The sequence below is a fragment of the Liolophura sinensis genome, chromosome 6, assembly GCF_032854445.1.
Source record: "Liolophura sinensis isolate JHLJ2023 chromosome 6, CUHK_Ljap_v2, whole genome shotgun sequence".
NCBI lineage: Eukaryota > Metazoa > Mollusca > Polyplacophora > Chitonida > Chitonidae > Liolophura > Liolophura sinensis.
Genome location: NC_088300.1, coordinates 46,085,137 through 46,108,803, shown reverse-complemented (window position 1 = coordinate 46,108,803; position 23,667 = coordinate 46,085,137). Strand labels below are relative to the sequence as shown.

At 37.9% G+C, this 23,667-nt stretch overlaps 1 protein-coding gene across 6 annotated transcripts in view; it reads right to left on the bottom strand.

Moving 5' to 3' along the window:
- Positions 1 to 23,667, bottom strand: part of LOC135466489 (dihydropyrimidinase-like) — a 55,137-nt gene that overhangs the window by 28,080 nt on the left and 3,390 nt on the right. The window contains exon 1 of one of the 6 annotated variants that reach the window (XM_064743997.1): positions 7,446 to 8,195. The exons of the other annotated variants lie outside the window; for them this stretch is intronic. Coding sequence (XP_064600067.1) covers positions 7,446 to 7,496 — 51 coding nt within the window. The 5' untranslated portion in view covers positions 7,497 to 8,195. Of the gene's footprint in view, positions 1 to 7,445; positions 8,196 to 23,667 lie in introns of those variants that run through there. 6 annotated transcript variants of the gene reach the window in all.

Below are 23,667 nucleotides of genomic sequence, written 5' to 3'. Positions count from 1 at the left end.
GTCTTTGCACATTGCCTTTCTGGTCAGTCACACAGACCAGAGAACGCATCTTGATTCCTTAAGGTCTGAGTGGACAATCACTGCTGTACAGACTCCACTACATTGATTCCTCAGCTGGTGATGGAACATGTCAGCCAGTCACCCAAGTAACCAGATAGTAATGGTCACTATGGTAACATGGTAGCACTGGTCTGAAGATGAGATAGTCCAGATGACCATGTCTTCAGCCAGTGGATAAACCCAGACAAGTGGCTTGGAATGAGTAAATTAACTGATAATGTCCAGTAGGCATTGTTACACTATTCTGTTGGTCACAGAGAACATGTATGTCCAAGGTATCTTGGAAATGGTAGTGGACAATAATATGTTAGAACTGGAAATGCATGCATATAAATATCCAGTCAGTTCTTCATGCCCATAAAAGGTTTGTGATCTGGAACCTACCTTTCAAAAAAGTCCAAACTTCAAAATTAAAAAATTTTTTCAAAGTTTTAAAAATATCTTCATCTGATAAAATATATTTTAATTTGATGGTTAAAATGTGTGATTTAAAAACATCTCAAACATTTTATTAAATTGCACATGTAGCCAAATGTTAAAGATACATGCAGTTTGACAATGTTTCAATTTTAGCCCAAATTATGGAACTCAAAGAAGTGCCCAAATGAATCAGATGTACTTGACACTTGTACATGTCAAACATGAATCTCTGAGACAATCATATAAATGAATATGAGCAGAATGCACGCCATGTTGGCTGTTAATATATGCAATGGAGCTGTTGTGGTCTACTGGTGCCTTAGAAACTAGCGACAAACAATGGTTTAATTTTGGCAGGTAGTAAAGTCTAAGTTTAGCCACACATTTCAACAATGGGCAGCAGAAATGACATAACTGATGAAATGACATGGTTTCTTCAAATATTCTGGTAGGAGGCAGGCTGTTATGTAATTAAGCGAGTAACATGATCATGACTGCAAGTAAAAAGCCACACTCAAAACCTGCACATTACAGATACCATTATTCAGGGCAGTGCCATTGGTTTAGCAAACATCTTGCACCTCATGGTGTATACAAGAAGGAAGCTGCATTCCTTACAGTTAAAACTTAGCACATTGTGGAATCTCAAGCAGTTGCAGCAGCAGCAGCAGCAGATCTTCATCATCTGCATCTTCTGTATATTTAGGTCTGACACAGCCTAAAGGAATCTGGCCTGGGTGGAGAGGGTGATAAGCTTCCCCACAAACTGACATGGGAGAAAGTGGTGCTCCAAAACCCTGCCTCTGTAATATATCAACCAGAACAGAGTAGTAGGCTTCTCTAAAATACACAAAACAGGCAAGTCTCATCAGCTGGCCAACCATCAGGTGAATAGAGGGTTGACCTGATCTCGATTAAACCATGCATAAATTAAATGTGATACTCTGTGCTTTAGTGTCTGTTCTGATTGACCAACGGAATCTAGGGATATATGTTTCCCTTAAGCTTCTATTCCACTCCAAGAACTGATGCAGGCGTTTTGCTTCCCTATGTTACAGACATATGTCCAATGACTTAAAAGCTCTTCAACATTATTATTATGGTATTAACCCAAAAATTTTATCCAAAATTGTCCTTTGGGTGTTATATTCAGATTTCTCCAGTAGGATATCATCCTGCCTTCCAATGAAATCAATAAATATGTGCCTGCTGAGCTCATTGTACAGACCACACTAGGCAATATCTGGCTGACTTTGATATTCATGAAAAAGTTTCTTCCATTTTCCCCAGCCTCCCTTGCCGAAGCAGTATAGCATTTTGATCTGTCTTATGTACTGGGACAGGCTCTCCCCAGCAACACAAGTACAAAGATGGGGAGACAGTTTGGATATTAATGAGCCATTAGCTAGCTGGCATGGTGCTGAGTACAACTGAACAATCTGTCATCACACTTAACCAGGTGAAGGTCGTTTGTCTTCCACTAATTAAGACCCAATCATTTCCACACGCACACAGTAGATGCTCTACTAGTCATTAATTATAGTAGCAGCAATGCCATCTTTTTTATTCAGGCAACTTAATTAAAGATAAAGGAGTAAAATGCTAAATGTTTAGGCGTGAGAAAGCGCAATATCTATGTCAACTAGATAGTGGAATGTGCATGTGTCAACCTCCTGAAAACAGGTCACAAATTAGATTTACTCCCACCACTGTTCACAATTGCAGAAGTTTACATGCTATTCAGCATAAACAACAAATGAAAGAACTTTACTGTGCACAAGAGACATGGTATACTGAGATGAAAAAAAAGTGCGATCAGTTCTTCTCAATCTACACCTACATGGACCACTAATGCTAGCAACTGATTTTAGAGCCTTAGGTGACACTACCTACCTTCTTCATTATGTTTTCAAAATACAACAGGAGTTATGCTATTCTGGTCAAATGTTAAGAATTAAGGCTAATGTAATTTCTGTTGGACAGAGTACATGCAGATGAATCAGTGTGACTGTACTACATGCAAGTTAGAGTTGCACTACATGAGAATAACCAATTTTAGCCTCATAGTGAGATTGGTCAGGTAACAAATGTGCCAGAGCAGATCTGAATAACACATAAATTTAGACCAGTATGTCCTGTAGTGTGTCCTTGGCTTAGAGATAATATTGCACTTGATGTAGCCTGGTTTCCACCAATAGCTATATCAGATATCTGAGCCTCAGTCTCATGGATGAGAATGTATGCCTGAGCAAATCTGGGTGTTCCATGCTCATGTGGCATAATATGACTAAATGACAAGTTTAGCACTCATTAGCCTGTTGTATAACACACATACATGTATATGCCTCGACCCATACACTGGGCTGCTGCCACCTAAGTTAAAGATTCTTGAGTGCTGCATTAAGCACCAACCAAATAAATAAATAAATAGAGATATATCTGTGTCTGAGAGCCCACAGTGCAAAAAAAAAATTAGAACAGGGAAGAATACCATAAGGCTTCACTTTCATTGTTTGGTTATGTACCCAAATTGTACGCGTGTGTTAGCTAGTCATGACGTCCAGATTACAATATGCATTCACTGCTTGGCAAAGTGTCCAAAATCATAAGCACCATATTTCCTATATAATTTCAGACATCATTAAATTTGATAATCAGCAAATCAGAAGAAAGAAGGATTATCCCCCACAGAGACTTAATCCTGAATAATCCAGCATTAACCTGTCACAGGGAAACACAATCCAGCTATCCTGTCAGAACGACTTTACAGCCTAGAGTTCTTGAATATTGAGAACTGACACAACTATTCAGAATGGCCTTTAATATACAAACTGATCATAACAATCCACAACTATGTATTACAGAAGAAAATTACTTCAATGAAAACTGTTAAGTAACAAGTTTTCACCTGTGTGTGTGTCCAATAAAATTGCTTTTCCACAGGAACGGTGATATGACTCTAATCCTGTTCTCTAGTGGAAGTATGAAAACAAGGCATACATAACAATGGGCAGCAGGAGTTACTGCACTGAAAACGTCAGTCATACCAGGACTGTGTTAGAAACAGGCCTATGCAATCAACAAGCTCCTGGTAAAGGGCCATGCTGACACAATACACAACAATGCCTGTTATCACCAAAACCAGTGCAATCTATCAGCTGATAGCAAATTCTCAATCCACCAAATTCGTCAGTCAAGTAGCGAGAAATAAACTCGGTGTGGCCTTACCACAGCCTTGAGGCAGGCTATGGGTTTCCATGAAGGTAATTTGGTCTGGTTGTCCTGGTGTAATTTACCGGGCTACACACTCCAATGGTGAGTTTATTACTGGTTGTATACACTCACTTGAGGCTGCCCTTAGCCCTGGTTCTGGCCTCTATCTCCCTGTCAGCTACAGTCACGCCCCATGCAGCCTCTAGGACTGTGACACCAAGGCAGACCAAACCAAAATATTTTATAGGAAAACATACACACTAATATCTGGTTTATCTCAGTCTTGAGACATTCACAGATAAATCTAGCCTCATGGGAGACTGCTGAATACAGTGTATATGGACTGTGTATGACAGGATATGTGTCTGCTTCATTTCAATTCTGACGGCCCTGTGAGATTAAATGCTCAAACTTTGCTCCCATTCATATAACTGTGAAAAGTCAAGTTAAGGTACTTGTAGCTATAATACATGTGTTTCTGATCAATTTGCAGAGTATGCACACAGAATATTCATGCATAATATGTGTATAATGTTGACTAAAATCAATCAATTCATGAGTCAATCAATCACTCAATTACTGATCACAAAGACATTTAAATGCTCTCACAAAGATATCTAAATCTAATGCAATTCCACCAAAGTCTTGCATATTTCAATTGACACATTTTGCTTTATTCTGATTGGTTCATCCACCTTCATTGGTCGCTTTGGAGTTAATTGTCTGATTAGATTATTACTAGAAAAATTCAAAGTGTTCTTATCAAAAGTATATGTTTAGGTGTTTTATAGGAAGTGCCTTTTTACACAACAAGTTTTAGGTGAAGTACAGTTTATGCATGAAATAATATGTACACAACATCACACTACCCTCAGTGTCACAGGTACATATAGACTTCATCATTACTGGCAATTACTGCATGTACAATTACAGTTCAAGCTGTTGGTAGCAGTGTGCTGAGCTTATGACTGTGGTAGCTGGTGATGTGTCAGCAGGAGCACAGCTGGTCTTGCATTGAACTCCTGTATAACTCAAATCCCCCTCACCCTTCCACCACCAAATACTTCATTATGCTGTAACAGATGGACCAGGACAGGTATTATTATGTTGGAAGAAGTACAGGTGAAATCAATCATGAGAAAAAAAAAAACAGCAGAATTCCTGAGTTCTTAACTCCGCATATTTTGCAAAAATGAGAGAAAACAGGTTTTTCTTAGCGACAGTTGTGTCAAAACTTCACACAAGTCTGTCAGCTTATGAGGAGTTTGGTGTTTAGAGATGAATAAAGCTACTTTGTGATGGATGGTTTAATTAGTGAGGATATCATCATGCACAATACATGAGAATTGTTTACAGACAAGAATAAAGCAAAAAAATCATGTCCTCATTCCACATCAGTAGCTTTTTAAATTTGAATTTCTAACATATTGCAAAAGTTCAAAATATAATCCTCAACAACCAGACAAACTGGAATTCATCTCCTAATTCTATGCCCAAAGGGCCAGGAAAAAATTTGTATAGTTTTGTATCCACAGGTTATTTTGGTACTAATTACATATACCTGAAGTTAACAAGAATGCATCTTTTATTTCAACAGCACAGGTCTGTCCACAATGGTTAAAACTTTCAACTTACAAGGTGCCCAGGGTTAAACACTAAAGTGTGCACAATGATTCTATAATATTTCAGTCATGTGTGATTTGTGTAGCTACTGCACTGCAACTTTAAACTAGAAATCACTCCAAAACTACATTATTATCTTGAAGTTTACATCAAGAACACTCCACCTGATATTTATTTTATATTTTAATTCTTTCCCTCTAGGTACCACTGTTATTTTCTTTTCCTTCAGATTCTTACAAATATTCCATAATTTTATAATGCAATTTGCAATAAAAATACCTCATATAATGTACATGTACATGTATGGCAGCTTTGGGACAAACATGCAGTTTGCCTGCTCTTTTGTAGTATTCCAACAGGTTGTTGATGCACATAGTCTAGAGTGCAATGTAACAGATACTATCTGATTTGCCCTATACTTAGCGCTGCACCGAAAGAGAGCGCCACAATAACAACAGACTAGCAGAAAAGTAACCTTTAAATAGTCAGAGTCCCACAAACACTGACACACAAAGAAAAAAATACATATCCTGAACCAAACAAGTGACTGTACCTTAACAGACACTTGGCAAAAAAACCCAAGGCTAATTGAAACCTTGTGTTAAGATTTTAGTACGAATGCTACTTTGGAACCAATCTAACTTAGATGAATGCCTTGGACTAGTTCCGGTGTGCTTAGTCACTTTCTGGCAGGCAAAACAGCCCAGTAACTGATAGTTTAAGTAGACAGAATTCACCACAGACATTTGCACCAGGGCAGTGTTAGACCAATGCTCAGGTACCTGGCAAGGTGTGGTGGGTAACTTTCTATCAGACTCTACCAGCTAGGTTTTCTTCTGCCATACATCTGGTTGTCCCACAATACATGCTAAATGGGGCTTGAACATAAATTGCGTAAAGCCAAGAAAACACCAAAACTTTATCTATAGACTCTTTAAAAATGCATAATCTAAACACTAATATATTTTATAAATATCACACTGAATTTAAAATGTGAATTACAACAATGAGGTTGATAGTCGCATGGAGTATAAATATAAGTCCTGACATCCTTATACAACACTAGAATGCACAGTATTTAAACGTCATCTTACGTACATCTATAAGTACAACGTCTTTCACACCCAATGATTCTATTCAACTAAGATGTTCACAGCTGCAGCTATTGTGGGCTGGCGGGAAATGACTAATGCATGTGTACATATACGAGCCTACCACATGAGTTACACACATCCCAGAATGTCTACACCCCTGGCTACATGCGATGTCTATCCTAGTAATCTCTAGCTGTACACTTCAATGCTAGTTGTAAAATCTGACCCTATTGTTGTAACATCCAATGCTAGCTGTAAAATCTGAATGTCCAATGTTAACTTCTGTTTTCATGCATTGTATATCCCTATAAGCAATTTTCAGTTCAGGATGAAAATTTTAATTCTAGCTGTATTGCAGTGTTACCCTAATTAGCGCTCCTAGCCTAAATCCTCTTGCCACAGTATCTCTGCACTGCTAATTTATCCTGAGAGTCTAAATTTTGCTGGAAAGTCCTATATTAAGTCATTAATGACAGATTAAACAAAGGCGACCTCAGATCCACGTGCAAGTAGAAGTCGTGCCAAGCCGGTTCAGAAGGGAGCAGCAAGACCTTGTAATCGCATGACCTACATCTTTGAATGCTGACGTGAACGGTTCAAAATCAATATAATGTGGTCAGCTCCTCCTTTTCATGGACATTAAGACTTTATACACCTGTAACAGTGTAACTTTTTTGATATCGTCATCACAACATAGGCCTAAATGCACACAACTAGAGCCCACTCATATGCAAGCCTGCAATACATACATCAACATGTGTGTTTGAACACACTAATACATTAACATGTATATTTGATCACAATAATACATCACCATTTTTAATACATCAGACACATAATTATTAACACTTGAATGGTTAGGATTATCAGAGCAAGTTGAATTGCTCAGAAGCTCAGCTCTGCACAAAATCATACCAATCATACAAATCAGGCTTAATTGAGCTCACTCTCAAACAAGCATCCTGATTTAATTATATATCAGCAGATCACATGTTCTGTAATAAATTATGCTGATCAGCATACAGACTAACCTACCTGTAAGTGAATGGGAACCTTCTTAACGGGCGTTCGACTGCTCATTGACATTGCTGCTGTTGTTGTTGTAGTGATAAATCCACTTAGTAACTGAAAACCTTGTGTAGATAATTTCCGTCTGGTGGGAAATCAAATCTGGGTGACCTCTACACGAGGGCAGCTTCCTATTTTATATAATCCTCCTACATATAAGTGTGTGTATACTGGCTGTGTGGTTTTATGGTGTGAACATATAGACTGTATCTCACACTCACACACAGCTAGAGCCTTAGCTTTTGGAGTCCACCAGCCGTGAACAATTCTCCTATTATATGCATTAAATGTCACAATGCTAATAACGGTTCTCCATACAAAAATAACTGGCCGGCCGGCTGTCGGCGTGCTTGATTGTACAACCACCAGACTGATCCTGATTGGATAAAATGATTCCCCTCGCTGTTCGTCCGCCCTCTCTCCTCTCTCACATCCCCTAGTATGTAAAACTGCCAGCCACAACTAGTCACAAGGGATTCCTGCAGCAAACTGCTCAGCTAAACACAAGTAAAACCATATGGGGGGTGTCTCATCAAACAGATCAGTGGTGGATAGCAGCTTAAGTACAGGAATAATGGGGAGCGGACAGCGGGTGCAGGCTGAGCTGGGTGGGTGAGTGAGGCAGTCACAGGCCTGTGGGTACGCTCTCACTGTCTCTCTGTGGCCACTATATCACCCTAATGCATCAACTGCCCAGGTTAGAGGTATACATGTACACTCTCACACAAAGCACACACAACCCAGTTAAAGCCCCAGTCACTCTCCACTGTTACAGCCAGGCACTGTAAGCTGCTAACACAAGCTTGGATAGCTTGCCATGCACCAGCATTACACCAAACCAATAACACCAAGCCTATACACAATACAGAATTCCCCCAGCCCAAGAATTTATCATTAGACCAGCCCTATGAATATTACCGAACCCCAGGCCCTCTGGTCTCAGGGAGGCAAAAAAAAAAAAAAAAAATCAATACCCACAGCTGTGGGCCCCAGAACATGGATGGCAGAGGCTGCTTCAGAGAGATACATATTCATGAGATGTCACTCACATGGGTCTGCAACATCATGGACTATTCACTGTATGGCCATAATATATTCTCTTTGTTCTAGTTCTCCTCAGAGAACAATAATCCACCACACTCTGAGCACAGATGCTCATGCATGTTTAGATTATTCAAATACAGCCAACTGTCTGAATAAAGTTAAACAAATGAGCTAATTTTAGACAGGAAATAACCTGACTGTATCCGGGTGTAATTGCTTGGTTACATGTACAATCAAGTCAGGCACGGTGCCAGTACCCTCGCTAACTCAACACAAGTGACACAGATGGTTTAGTGATGTACTTACCTTTCAATGCATCAATATTGTATGTATGTGCCTCACATAACAATTACAGTGTTTTTCTAAACAAATGTTTTTAAATACTGGGCATATATCAGATAAAAATATGGTAATGAAAAAAATTGTCAACAAATCAGGAGCAAGTTTTCTGTCAATGAGTTAGGTCTCCATCCTCAGAGCTGATAGATTTGTTCCACATGTTCTGACATATGTAATTACTGTTAATTAACTGGTTTCATTCATAAAAAAATATATGAAAATCTGATCACTTCAATTGCTTCAGTTATTATAAGTGTCTTTCCACCATGTTTAAAAATCCATATCACTGACGATATGACTGACACTCATAATTCCATAGCTCATTTTATGCAAATATTTCTACAGTTGTATGAATATGTATTATGCCAACATAAGAATTGTAACCATAAGAAATGTGACCCGTGTGTCTGCATTCTAAATAATGCTTGAGAAACGTTGGTACTGGTTGTAAAAAAATAAAAATGTCAGCATTACACCCCCCCCCCCCTCATATTTATTTATTCTCATTTATTTGCTGTACACAAGAAAATCTTCCTCAGATAATGGTCAGATTTATAGTGGAGGAAGCTGTGCAGAGCTGGGGTGGGGGGTGGGGTGGGGGCGGAGTTGGGGATGGGGCGGGTGAAACTGCCTTGCATCTCGAAGTACAATCGCTAACCTTCCAACAAAAACGTTCTAATACACCCAGCTCAACAAAGCTGAATTAGAACATGCATGCAAACTCCACAGGACATACAGTGCAGTGCTTTGCAAGAGAGGGTATTTTGAGGCATATGCAGCTTATCGCATTATTAAAACAAAAAAGTACAAATGTGTGAATAAGAACTTGTATGGTGAATAAATAGCTCAGCTGAGTAGTAAATAAGTAACGTATAGATCTACATGAATAATGTTCATATAATGTCAATCAGCATAAAATTACTATGTTATTCAGTGAAAATGAAAGATGAACAATCACATGAGACTAAATGACACAAGTCACAACATAAGTCACACATATCACTTTGATTTGAAAGATTGGGTGTGACATGAACATAAGAAACAAGACATACATGGGTTATCCCCCCTGATGTGGAGATAAGTTTGACCATCTCCTAGTCATTTTTATGCCATCATATCACATTTCCCTGAACAGATGGTCTGACCCATTACATGTATTTCAGGTCTCTACCATAACAACCAAACAAATAGTCATGTATACTGTAAATAACCAACAGAATCTAGCAAAAATTCAGTCAAACTCATTAGCCCCTCCATCTTTCTGCTAACAGTCTGAGGTTTAAGGAGCCATATTGCAGAGTAGCCCCTAGTGAGCAGGAGTCAGATACATAAAACTCTCTGTACAGTATACCCTATGGAGAACAATAATATACAGTACTGGGTGACAATATTGTCACTAAGGTAACTAGGAAGTAACACTTATTATTACTTTGTGCAATGGCAGTGATGGTGGTGGGTGGGGGAGATGTTATTGTTTCAGTATATCGGTTAAGATAAACATATAAGATGCCGGTTATCAATGACTGACTGATTGATTGATTGGTGTTGAACACTTTGACCTGTTTTATTTATTTACTGTTTTCATTTATTTGACGGTGGTCAGGTTTATGGGTTAAACATATATTGCAGAACTAGACAATTTGTAACTGAAACATGGTACTCTGCAAATCACAAACCCATAGCTGAAGGACCACTTGAAATCATAATACAATATCAGTATATATGCACATGGAAGATATTATGAGAATATATGCTAAACACCCCTCAGGTCAAAAAAAAGACAAACCTTAAGAAAATGTTGTGCCCATACCACCTGTATATATCAACTGTGAAAACAAAGCACAGTAACTACATCTGGTTGTCATTACATTCACTACCTCTGTTAGAATGAAAACCAAATTAACTCCCTCCTACCAGAAATTATGTTCATCTATATGATGTTTTCTATGTACTGTACATCTTCAACTTTTTCAGCCTCTAAAGCACTTTTTTCGGTGAAACTTATGCACGCATTTTTTTTATGAAAATGATGCGAAAAAAGGTTGGTTTGTGTTACAAAGGATGAAAGCTGTACAAAAATTATTTCTCAACACCCCGTAGTTCTCTCGGATATACATGTTATACTGCCAAGTATGTAAATGAAAAGTTACAAAACCTTGTTTATGAAAGTGGCAAAAAGTTTTTGTTAAGATTACAATATGTCAAACTGACTAGAAGTCTGTTATGTAAGAGGAATGCCTTCACAACAGCTTGGCTACTTCACAACTTTGGCCCTTTGCCTGCAATACCCAGAAAGTCTGGTTGTCAGGCAGAGCAGGAGGTTCTTGTGTGAGCCAATCAGAACTGTCAGTGATCAACATGATGGAGTCTCATACCAGGCCAAACTAATCACTTGGTGTATGAGTCATAAGATAAGACAACATCTGCCAACACTTTCAATACTGTAGCTACTATGATGTATGAAACCCAACCCAGTGAAAGACATGAGTGGTAAACCCAAAAAGTGCTCACCTTAAGTACTGGCCATAGTTAAAGTACGACAGAGTGAACAGCATGTAAGCAGACAAAATTTGGAAAAAAGACATTTAAAAACAGCGCTATGTAATTAAAGCCAAAAACTTGGCATCTACATACATTTCTTTCCTGCTTGTTTTAGAAAATAATCAAGAATGCTTCACTCCTTCCTATGTTTACATATTTTTATAATTTTATATAAAGTATGTGCCATAAACAAATATATTTAGGACACTTATTTACCCTCAAATTAAAACATATTTTTATTATTATATCTGCTGCAGTTTCACACATTTAATTACACATATCCTTATTCTTTATGCCACAAATATACACATATATATACATACATAGTTCTCTACTTTATCTTTTACTACTTTTGGTAAAATTAATGACATTTATTATGAAACGGTTTCAAAATGTTTGTTGAACAATCTGAGGGTCTAAGTGAACTATGTCAGACTGCACTGACTTAAAAATGTTCTATTGCTGACAGGGTATTGTTGACCACACATTTGTTTTTTTTACAAAACCCTTTTCAGTTACTAAATAATATCTATGGCAACCTCAGGAAAAAGCAGCTACTTGGTGGACCCCAACTCCCTGTATGTCCTTCATGTCAGCAGTTCTGTTAACTTGATAGACACATGACTACCAATTGTAAACTTTGTTATCTGATGAGGTGGCTTGACAGGAACCAGATTGCTCTGTTGTGTCTGTGGATTGGGCCAAATATTTAGATGACCTCTGACCTCATGTCCTACAGAGTACCCCTCCTCTAAACCACAACTCATTCAGTCAGTGATCTAATGTATTCTAGGAATCTGATCAAAATGATATTCTTAACAAAATAAATAAAGTCATCTTATGTTTCTCACTTTCAACAGCATGGACAGATAACCTATGAGAGAACTTCTGAAAGATACAATCTGCCTAACAACATAACTTTTCACTTCATATCTGTTTTAAGCACTGCTTTCCAAGATACAGAATAAATTTTCATAAACTGTTTTTTGTAATTCTTTAATTTTTGAACACAATATTTCCTTAGTTTTCAAGTGAATGGTTAATTGCTATTAGCTCGCTGTACACTCTTGAACTATATTTCTTCAACATTTAGTCATCCTCCGTCCACATATGTCCTTCACTACATAAATAAAAAATATTTCTGAGCACATTGTAGATACAAAAACAAACAAATACATCATTTTAAGAAGGATACAGTTTGAGGCAGAAAAGGTATGTAAGATTAATTTTCATGGAAAATGTGTCTGACTGGAAGTGATCAGTATGTAGGAATGTTCAGGGAGTGTACTTGTCGGACTATTTTATTCATCATACACCCAACAACCCATATTGTTCGCCTGGGCTTTTCTGTCCTTGCCCTGAAAAACACTAAGGAGTTACTGTCTTGTTTTGAGAAGGAATCAACTATAGGATTGGAGAAACCACACCAACCTGAAGAGAAATATGAACCATTTCCAAGGAAAGCACTGCACTGTAATATGATATGCCGGAACTAGCCTCAGCTAAGCTTAAGGCCTTTTCCACCCATGTGCAGGATGTCACAGATACTACTCCCATGTCAAATGGATAGCATGGAGATAACAAATAAATGTCAACAGGAAAGAGCAAGCCAGAAGATACTCCATATTCCATAAGTCTGACATTTAAAACTCTTCATTAAAATCTGTACAAAATGTATGAAATGCCAGCTACTCTCAGTACTTTCATGAAAAATGCTGCCACTTGTAAATGAAGGAAATGAATGGCCTGTGGGCTAAGCTTTTCCAAAAAATAAATGCATTTTTTTTTAAGACCATGTTTGCATGGTTTGCATGTTTGCACTGAATGTTTCTAAAGTTTTAAAGCTAGATTAAAGTGGAAGAAAAAATGAAATAATATAAGCAAAGATCACTAGAAACTCTATATAAATTATGCGTACTAAGATTTTTGCTCACCTAACTTTATGGATTTAAATGTTTCCATTCTAAGGTGGGATTTATTGACCCTATGCAGAATCATGATCTTTTTCTTACATCATGATTTTCCTACAACAAAATCTTTGTATTGATATCGGATTTAACAGCTTTATGGTTATTGTCATGTAAAAAATTACATCAATATATTTCACAACAATTGAGTTCGACTTAAAAATGCCTTCCCATTATTATAGCAAAATAAGACCCTGATAAAGCCCACCTCGGAATCTAAACTTTTAGCAGGACTTTCAACATGAAAAAATCAATCAATTGGCAGATACCTTTTTGAAACAATTTTCCTTCTGAGGACCCTTATTTCTTTTGTTTGCTTTCTGCTCTCTTAAAGTTGTACTACTACACTGGTAACAATGATGCCACACTTGCAACTCTAACCGTAATGGAAACCTTGATTCCCTTGCAAGGGTATTGCAAGGCACTTGATTAATACCTGATAACATGACCCATGTCAGATGTTAATCTTCTGATCACCAAGAATGCCAGTGACACCCAGCTAATGATGCTCCAACTGATTTTCACCAATCAGGCAGACATCTTGGTTGGCTCCCCCTCACCCTTATGCCAGAATGATATGATGGGGTCAGATAAATGGACAAGAGATCATGACAAAATGATATTAACTGAGAATTTCACCCAGGCTCTGCTCAGTGTCACCAATCAGGCAGACATCTTGGTTGGCTCCCCCTCACCCTTGTGGCAGAATGATATGATGGGGTCAGATAAATGGACAAGAGATCATGACAAAATGATATTAACTGAGAATTTCACCCAGGCTCTGCTCAGTTCCTCCTACCATAATGCTGGTCCCCATTATAAAGCACAAATCAAATGAATAAATATTAACTGAGATAACAGATAATATTTGAGAAAATTATTATTCTGGCTGCAAAGTTTCAATACTTTTTAGTCTAACATTCATAAATTCTACCGTTACACCTCTCAAAAAGTTAGATGTTCATATTTGAGCAAATATGGCCTGATAGAATATTACACTGAAATTCACCAATGAAAAATGAAGATTAAGGCAGATGCACAGTTACTCTGTTCAGGTGCAGAAATGTGTTTTCTCACATTTAAACGATAAAAAACAATATTGTTCCAATTCCAAATTATTCTTCACCTATGTTAATATTTTAGTGTGCCTACATTACATCGTTTGAGCTGAGATTTACAAAACAGGCAATGAACCCTCATTGGTCAACTGGAAACGGCTGCTGTACCCTTCCTATGATGGAAGATTAGTTTATACTCGTAGTTGTAGTTAGAAATCACACGCCGTGACATGCTAACCATTACACCAAACACTGATCACACCCTTGATGGCTCAATATTTCACAACCTAAACAAAGTTTCAGAGAAGTGAGATGACACGTAATAAAAAGATTTAAATATACAAAAAAGTTATGTTAGCCATGTCAATTCTGTGCAATGAAGTACTGCAATAATTTCACAGAGCTGCTTCCATATTATTAGCCATCTTAGATCATCATACAGGAATGTTGCTGATTACAACTAAACTTGAATTCCCCCCCCCCCCCCCCCCCCCCCCCGGGGAAAATTGAAACAGTTTTATTACACTGTAACTGGTCTCATACATTTGGACAATGGAGCCATGCCTCAACATTCGTGAAAGACAGATGTGTAGTGTGCTTAATGTTTGACTTACTCTCTAATCAAACAATCACAAATTATAATCTTCAACGGCTCTACACTACCAAACCTTTGGTGTACAACAAAATGAATGAAGCACGTCTTTATTTGTTTGTTTGGAATTTTGTGCCATCTTGAAGAACGTACATGTATGCTATATTGTATATCGTGGTTGTCCCCACATGGCAGAAAAGATGTTTTAGATATAAATCTCCAAAACAAGTTTAACTGATTACATCCTATACACAAGCCAATTTGTGCCCTTTACCCTTGGCCTTGTCCAAAAGACTAGAGAGAGACCTATAAGTTAAGGAAGTCATACTGCTGGTATGAACTGAACTTCCCTAGCAGCTACAGCATATAGTCTCTGTGGAAGATCCCTCGGCAGTTCCAGTCTAACTGCCATGGTAATAGTAAATACACAACGCCGACATTCCCATAGTTTATCATTTGTAAATCAACACTGGTCTTGATGGCAACGCTGCATCAGGCTCTAGCACAGCTGTATGGGCATAACACCCACAGATGCAAACTACAAATGTGCCAAATTCAGCCTACACAAATAGCACCTGCAGAGTCTTATGACATCAACAGGGCGACGTAATGTCCAACCATGTAGCCACAAACACAACACTGATACACTTTAGATGCCAGCGCTGGTGGTCAGACAATGGATCAATATTCACAGACAAACTAATCCTGACCTGTCTCAAGAGCAGGTGCAGACACAGCTGCAACTGCTGTGTAGAATACAAATGCTTACAATGGCATCATGCGCATGCATCACATATACTGTGGAATGAGGCAGATTTAAAGGCCGTGCAGGCATCTGCCATTACTACAGCATGTAAGCCACATATCCATGCTCTATGCAGTCTTTCAAACAGCGCTATCTGTTGAATCAAATACATGTACGCCTACATGTTCCATGACAAGGTCACATGTACAAACAAATCTATACACCTAAAGCGGGGAAAAGATGATAGAATATTGAAGATGGCTATGAATGTGTATCAGGTTATGTTCAGAAAATAACTCTCCCCGGTCACTATTTTGATATTACTGGTACATGTATAGTATAAGCATGTTCATTATATTAGTCATACAGAAGAAGACAAATTAATATGATGAGCCTGAATAAATGGCTATGGTATGACATCCATATATTTTACACATATGGCTAAACGCCAAGAAAATGAACAGTCAGTCTAAACAGGGTGCAGTAATAAATTCCAAGTTGATGATTTGTCAGGGCTTTCGAATCCTAGCAGTGATTTACACAGTCACCATTCTTCACAGTGTGCCTCAGCAGTGTGCAGTTACATGTGTGTGTTGTGTAATAGATGACAACTAACCATGGCTACCGTCCAAAATCTGTGCTTGACCTTCTCACACCTTCTTTAACAATTAACCCTTCATACAACACCTCTGGGATTGGTACAAAAGCTGACACCACCCACTCCAGTCATTCTTCATCCTTCACTACATGCACTCTACTGGCACTTCACTGCTAAGTGAAGAGGGGTGTTCAGGTTTACACAAAACTGTACAATTTCTGTTATACATATAGACATCTTGTCATCTACATGAAACAGAACACCAAGACACACATACACTCAAAGGGTTCCAAATTATCATTTACACAAAAAGGTTTACTAAGTTTAATAACAGACTATATATTAAGGATCATAAAAAGCTTGAAAACTACTTATATTACAGGTATGTCTAAAGGTATTGTTCGACACCTCATCAGATTTCTGTGTTTGCTCCTGGAAAATCTTTTGTCCCACTTAACCGCATATTCCAAGGTACCAGTTAATTCAGTATCAAAGGATTGTTGGCTTCCAACTCAAAATTAAATATTTCCACCCCTGCGGTCATTAATGTTTTGTGTTATGCGGTGTTTTTACTATAGTAGGAAAATTTTGTTTTTAAACATTTGCAAATGAATCTCCTATGCTGACTGTTAAGGAAATATTTAGAGCGGCAATCATTCAAGTATAGACTGAAATCTACTACAATTCAGACATCCTACCAACCAACTGAAAAAGAAATCAATTTCAAAAAAAATTTTTAAAAATTGAACTTCTGTAAATAGTTCAAAAGTAAATGTAGATGAACAAAAAACTATGTGTATATCCAAGAGGAAATAAATGAGGAAGTACAATGTTCATGTGTAAAACTCACCTGATACCTCATTTCCACATTCAAAATAACTTCTACAATGTATAGAAGATGCTCAGTAGATCTACAATCATGAAGTCTGTTGCTGAGCGTCAAACATTTCCCACATCTTTCTATATTCATATGAAGTTCATTAAACATCCGACGAATAACCCTGAGCTTATTCAATGACACTAATCCAGGTAAGGTCTCTTAATCTCAGGTAATAAACTGAGGATGTCCAGTGTACATCCCGTCAACACTAAATCCATGAATTAGTTCCGTGCACTTGGTAAATTTTCTCTGGACAAGCTGAATTGAACTAGGTCTTGGTCTACTCAATCACTGCTACTTTCTATCTCTACAGCTTAAGCCAGAGACATGTAACATTATAATGTTCCTTTTTTCTTGACATAAAGATGTTACCAAAAATTAAACAAATCTTCCATTTAGAAATTCTCCCTAATTCAATAGCCAGTGAGTCAGCAAAAAATGGCCCTTTACTAGCTCAGATTACCTTATCCAGCATACACCTTTGTGTGATATGTCCATCAAGCCAGTTTAAATTTGGTCTTCATCACTTATCATTGCCAACCACACACTTCTTTCCAGAGCTAGATGAATTACAACTTTGTTCACTCAATTACTGCAAATTTATTTCAGATCAAAGATTGGTAATTTCAGACATGAAATGTATTTTTTTTCCCTACAAATGTCATCCAAAAAAGCAATTTAGTACACCAAACCTGCTGAGTCAGATAGCTAAACTATGTATGTGTGGTGCTTCTTCTCCAAAAGCAGAATCTGACTAAGGAATGAAATTCGCTTGAACTCACAACTTTGACAAGGATAACTGATTGAGTATCAGTAATTAAACTCAGTCCACACACAAATGAGTGACCAGAGAAACACTAAAAGTGTAACATCCATCATATTTCTGGTTTCAACAGCAAACTAAATGAAAAATGAACATTGCAATGAGGGTTTCTTTATGTTATAAGCTTCACATACTGCAAAAATCGTACTAGAAAGTGGCAGTCAGGTGCTCCATCCAAGTGTGGTATCAGTATACAATGTATGTACACGGTGACAGGTCTCTCCCTTCTCAGGTGAAAACAGATGACACAACAGGAGAACCACGCCCCAAAACAATGGAGTATACTTGTACACAGGTGAATGGGGCTTTATAAGACTTGATCACATGAAAATTCACTGAGCTGGGTAAATGAGGACTTTCTGAAGACACGTATATGTGCAAGAAATTTGTCATTAAAACAGTGTCAACCAACTTATCAAATGACTGTTTTGTAGAACAGGGTCGAGGAAAAAGCTATAGCTGTAAATGACGATACAAATTCAGTCCAAATGAGTGAGTGAGTGAGTGAGTGAGTGCTTGGGGTTTAACGTCGAACTGAACAATTTTTCAGTCATATGACGACAAAGGAATCCTTAGAGTGCATGTAACTCTCTTTTATCTAGTGCTGCTTCACTGAGACGACTTCCGAAGGCAAGTCAGCCGCCCCGCCCGAGCCATTAGGCTGATACAAGTCAACCAGTCATTGCAGTATCCCCTTCATGATGCTGAACGCAAAGTGAGGAAGATATAACTTCCTCTTTCAAAGGTGCTTGGGGTTTAACGTCGTACTCAACAATTTTTCTGTTATATGACGACGAAGGTGTCCTTAGGGTGTGTGTAATGTGCCTCCTTGGTGCAGGACGGATTTCCATCGCTCTTTTATCTAGTGCTGCTTCACTTTGACTTACCGAAAGCAAGTAAGCCACCCCGCCCAAGCCATTATACTGATATACACTATTCCCTTCATGCTGAACGTCAAGCGCGGAAGTTACGACTCCCTCTTTTAAAGGTCTGCCTCGACCCAGGATTGATCCTGGATCTACCGCTCCCGAAGCGGACGTTCTACCATCTGTGCTATACCGGCCGGTCAATCCACATGAGGGCAACTACATGACTTATTGGTTTTCATGCAATGCAGGAAACATCATATTCCACAGAGTTTCACATGGTCAAATGTGGGTCCTTCTATATATATATATATATATATATATATATATATATATATATATATATCAAAACAGTGATACATGTACATAACAACTCATAGGTTCAGAACAAAACTACTAACCTAGAACAAGTTATAATGAATGATAAGTGAAATTACACATTAATCACAGAATTTCAATAACTCACCCCTATTGACATATCTGCCAGTATTATCCTGTGTTATCAGCTTACTACTCAGACACCTGTAATCTATAAGCCACTGAGCCTCTTCCCTCCTATCAACCCCTGTATACTAGGTCACTGAGATTATTAAGTCATCATAGGCAGGGAAGCAATTATGATGTTACCTGTGGGGTTACAAGGTTCTCAATGATCTGGGCACTTTTCCCCTGTCAGCGCAGGTGATGGGTAATAACTATATGATTTTCTATACATATTCCTTAGAAATGTCAGAAACGTCTCCATCATAGAAAACAACCACAGCCTTGAATGTGTTAATGACTAGAGTGTTTTTTTCAGCCTTTTAATAAATTTTAGCAGAACGAAGTAATGTACTGGGGTATATGTAGATATCAAAGACTTCAAACATTTGGGTATTCAGGTAACAGTAACAGAGAAAAAAATCACCGGTGCCTACAGGTACATCATGAGAACATGTTAAATTCATATGATCTTAACAAAACTTGATCAAGCTACATGTACAGTTATCAGGGACTAATTCCACAAATTGAACCTTAATCAAAATTTTGAAGTTCAATATGTATAATATAGCATTTGGTCTATTGTTATCTCTTTGTCTCCACTGAACACTTGATTGGATGCCTAATTTCAACTCACAAATAGGTAAAATCAGATTTTGAATTTTAACAAGTCAAACACATCTTTGCAGAATCGGTCCCAGAGCAAGCCTTACTAGAAGGTCTCCAGAATCAAAATATTCATTCTAACAAACTTTGACACTTTGTTCCTCACAAACTTCTGAAGTGCAGATATATTGGTGAAAGAAAAGCTGTCTTCAACGACTGATAAGGGTATATTCCAATTTGATCCATAATTGTCATAAAGGCTGGGATTAAACTCATATCTCCATTTCAAAGACTCAATAAATTTTTGTCTGTAAACTAAAAATATATTAGTTCAAAATATTTGCCGAAGACAAGATCACGTTACATCATGTACAATGTAAGTAATCTCACTGCCATACATAGACCTACACTGCTGAGGACTTAGAGAAGACAAGAGGTCATTAACATTGTGAAGTAAGTCAAAAAAGCCCTAGGGTCTACATGACATTACTCCAAGAACTCTGGCAGTCCGCTAGACAGAGACGCAAACACAAAAGAAAGATATGTCCAGAATGCCAGAAATCTTCCGAGTCCAGCTTGTCTCCCTGTTGCACACATCTGGCAACTCTTCTTCCCATGTTTGTCTCGAATGACTGTTTCTCTTCTCCTAGCTAATGCTATTTCTCATCTGCCAAATCTATCCTTGTACTGCAGGCTATTTTCCAGTCTTATGATGACATTGGTTTAATCTTGAAGTTTGGTGTACTTAGAGCTTTAGTCATTGAACTGTTTCATAAAAAAAGGATTTTACAATTTTTGTTGTTTAATTGTGTTTGCGCAATGCCACACTGAAGAATATTTTGCTGATACAATGGCAGTCAGTTTTATTGGTAAAGGAAACTGAAGTGGTCAGATTAAACAACCAACCTTTGGCAAGTTACTGAAAAAATTTGCCACTTCAGAAGTACTGAAGTTAATTAAACACCATATTGGTGGGAAAAAAAAGCTGTGTTCAACGAATGACGGGGTAATATTCCAATTTGCCTCATAACTGTCAGTGTCCATGAGAGCAAAAGTATTTAGATATTTCCTGTCCGAATCCAGGATTGAACTCATATCTCATGTACCAGCCTTTTTTGAAGTTGCACACCCAACCACTGAACCATACCCTACTTCAACTAAAGTTTCTAATAGGGATCTCATTTTATTTTACTGTATAAGGTTGTAACACTACCTTGTGAATGGCTTACAATTTGCACATTATCTTTGCTAAATCAATTAACAAAAACAAGATTGCTGAATTTCAATTGCACTGTGAGTCTCGACTCGGTAAAGAGATAAAAATAACAGCATATAATAAAAAATAACATACTCAAAACGTGGGTTCAAAACCGATCTTGGTCTAGGAATTTGTAGATTCTCCTAGCTGCTCTCACATGGGGCCTTAGCGACAATAAGTAGTTGATCATGTTAGTGTGGCAGTCTGTGTGTGTCTGTGTGGCAGTCCGTAACATTTCTTGAAGACCCCTTGTCTTCCACCAAAATGGTGTGCATACTAACTGTATGTCCAAAGTGGAAAAATTAGTCGATAACTTGCCAATGATTGGTAGTTCACCCCATGCATACAATGCCCTTCTAAGCATAATACTGACTGCCATTGTGTAAGCGCAAATTCTTGAGTATAGAGTTAAACAACAATTAAATAAATATGTAATACATAAATATTCAGAAGCAGGCACTAAAAGAGAAACATTCGTGTCCTGTCTTGGATTCCACCTTCCTTTTTTTTGTGTTAAACTGAGTAGAAGCTTTGCAAGATGTAATCATTTAACTGTCAAACTCAATGAAGTTGTGCTCCACTTAAAAGAAAAGAAATTATCCTCAGTACCATAAAAACCTCTATGACATGAAACTATTCCATTGGCTAGGTTATTCTGATTATCTGGGTTTCAGCCATGGCAATCAATAACGGCTGTGGATAGGTGGACTAGCGAGACAGACAAGCATTACGTCACAGGTTTACATCATTGCATGATCAGTAAAAAACACTCAGTCTGTTACACAGTCTTGAGCATCTTCCCAGGGTAACTGAAACATGTAAATGGCAAGCCAACTATCCACTGCATTGTGTTCAGCTCATGGAGTAGGGATCTAGTAGGGATTTGGACAATATTATTAAATGTGTGCTGTATAACTCCTAATATCTTTGACCTGAATGAAGAACGAATTAATAATGTGACAAATAATAATTATTATTATCTCAATGGCCTTTGGTTTATGTATTTTACTTTTAGTGGCATGGAGAACACTAATCTGAAGTATCTGGCAGATTACAGACCATTAAACACTGTCCATATAAACCATTACCCATTTCATTTTAGACCAACAGTATGTCAATCATTACCTTCCCAAGCCTATGGGCACAGGTTGTAATTCAGCACTTCAGACAAGAGTCTATATATGTATTTCACTCTTTCACTTTCAAATTCTGTCATGTTACAAAACACTTCAGTAATATTCTAGTTCTGAGATTGGTTAGCCATGTTCCCAGCTTAGCATTAAATGCTCTGAAGTGTACATTTACTAACCTGGAACTTGGTCCTGTCATCTGCGCTGTCTCCAAAGTGCCAATACTGTACCTCACAAAATGAGGTGTCCCCAGATCTTAAAAGTAATTCTGAATTGATATACCTCATTATGTGTTAACAATAAAGGCCATAACATCGCAAATAACACAAATGAAACCGATGCACCCACTTGGACAGCATCAGAACTTTGCAAGCCGCCATTTTCAAATCATGTGACCCAGTTGCTAGGGTTATGTGATTTGCTTAAATTAAAGTTAAGACTCCCAAACTATTTGTCAATCACCCTTCAAATTAAAGTTAAGACTCCCAAACTATTTGTCAATCACCCTTCAAATTAAAGTTAAGACTCCCACACTATTTGTCAATCACCCTTCAAATTAAAGTTAAGACTCCCAAACTATTTGTCAATCACCCTTCAGATGGTGTACATCTCACTGGTTTCAATCAGATCATTCCACAAGTTTTTCTTTTTGTGAACGATGCCAAGGGTGGCCAACACATAGTGAAAATGGCATTTAGTGAATTTTGGCTTTGCCGCCGATGTAACAGATACATCTTAGTAAATTTTGACATTATGGTCTTTATCATTCACAAATAACACGGCGACATGAAGTAAGAATTACTGAATGTTTACAGGAAACATGTTTTTATAACGTACGGCTTTGACATGTTGAGGACAGGACACGCAGAAGTTCCAGGTTAGTAAATGGAAGAGTACAAATCTGCATTTCTGAAAGTTAAACTGGGATGAATGAAAGATCTCAGATCTAGTGATATCCCAACACCCAGGCTTAGAACGCCCACTGAAGTGCTGTGAAACAACCTGTGTTGATGCTGCCTTGCATTGTTATCATATGGCATCTTTTGAATGCCTTTCGTTTCGGGCTTGCACTGCCTTTAAGAAAGGTACCTCATTGTCGAGACCATGACATCTGAAGAGAGAGTGACACCTTGCACAACTAAGCCAGCATGGGGTTTCCTACATAGGGCTTGTGGCATACCAAATGCCTGCCATCACTGCTACTGAACCAGAGGAAAAATACTGAATTGAACATCAAAAACATGATTGCTAATGACGAACCT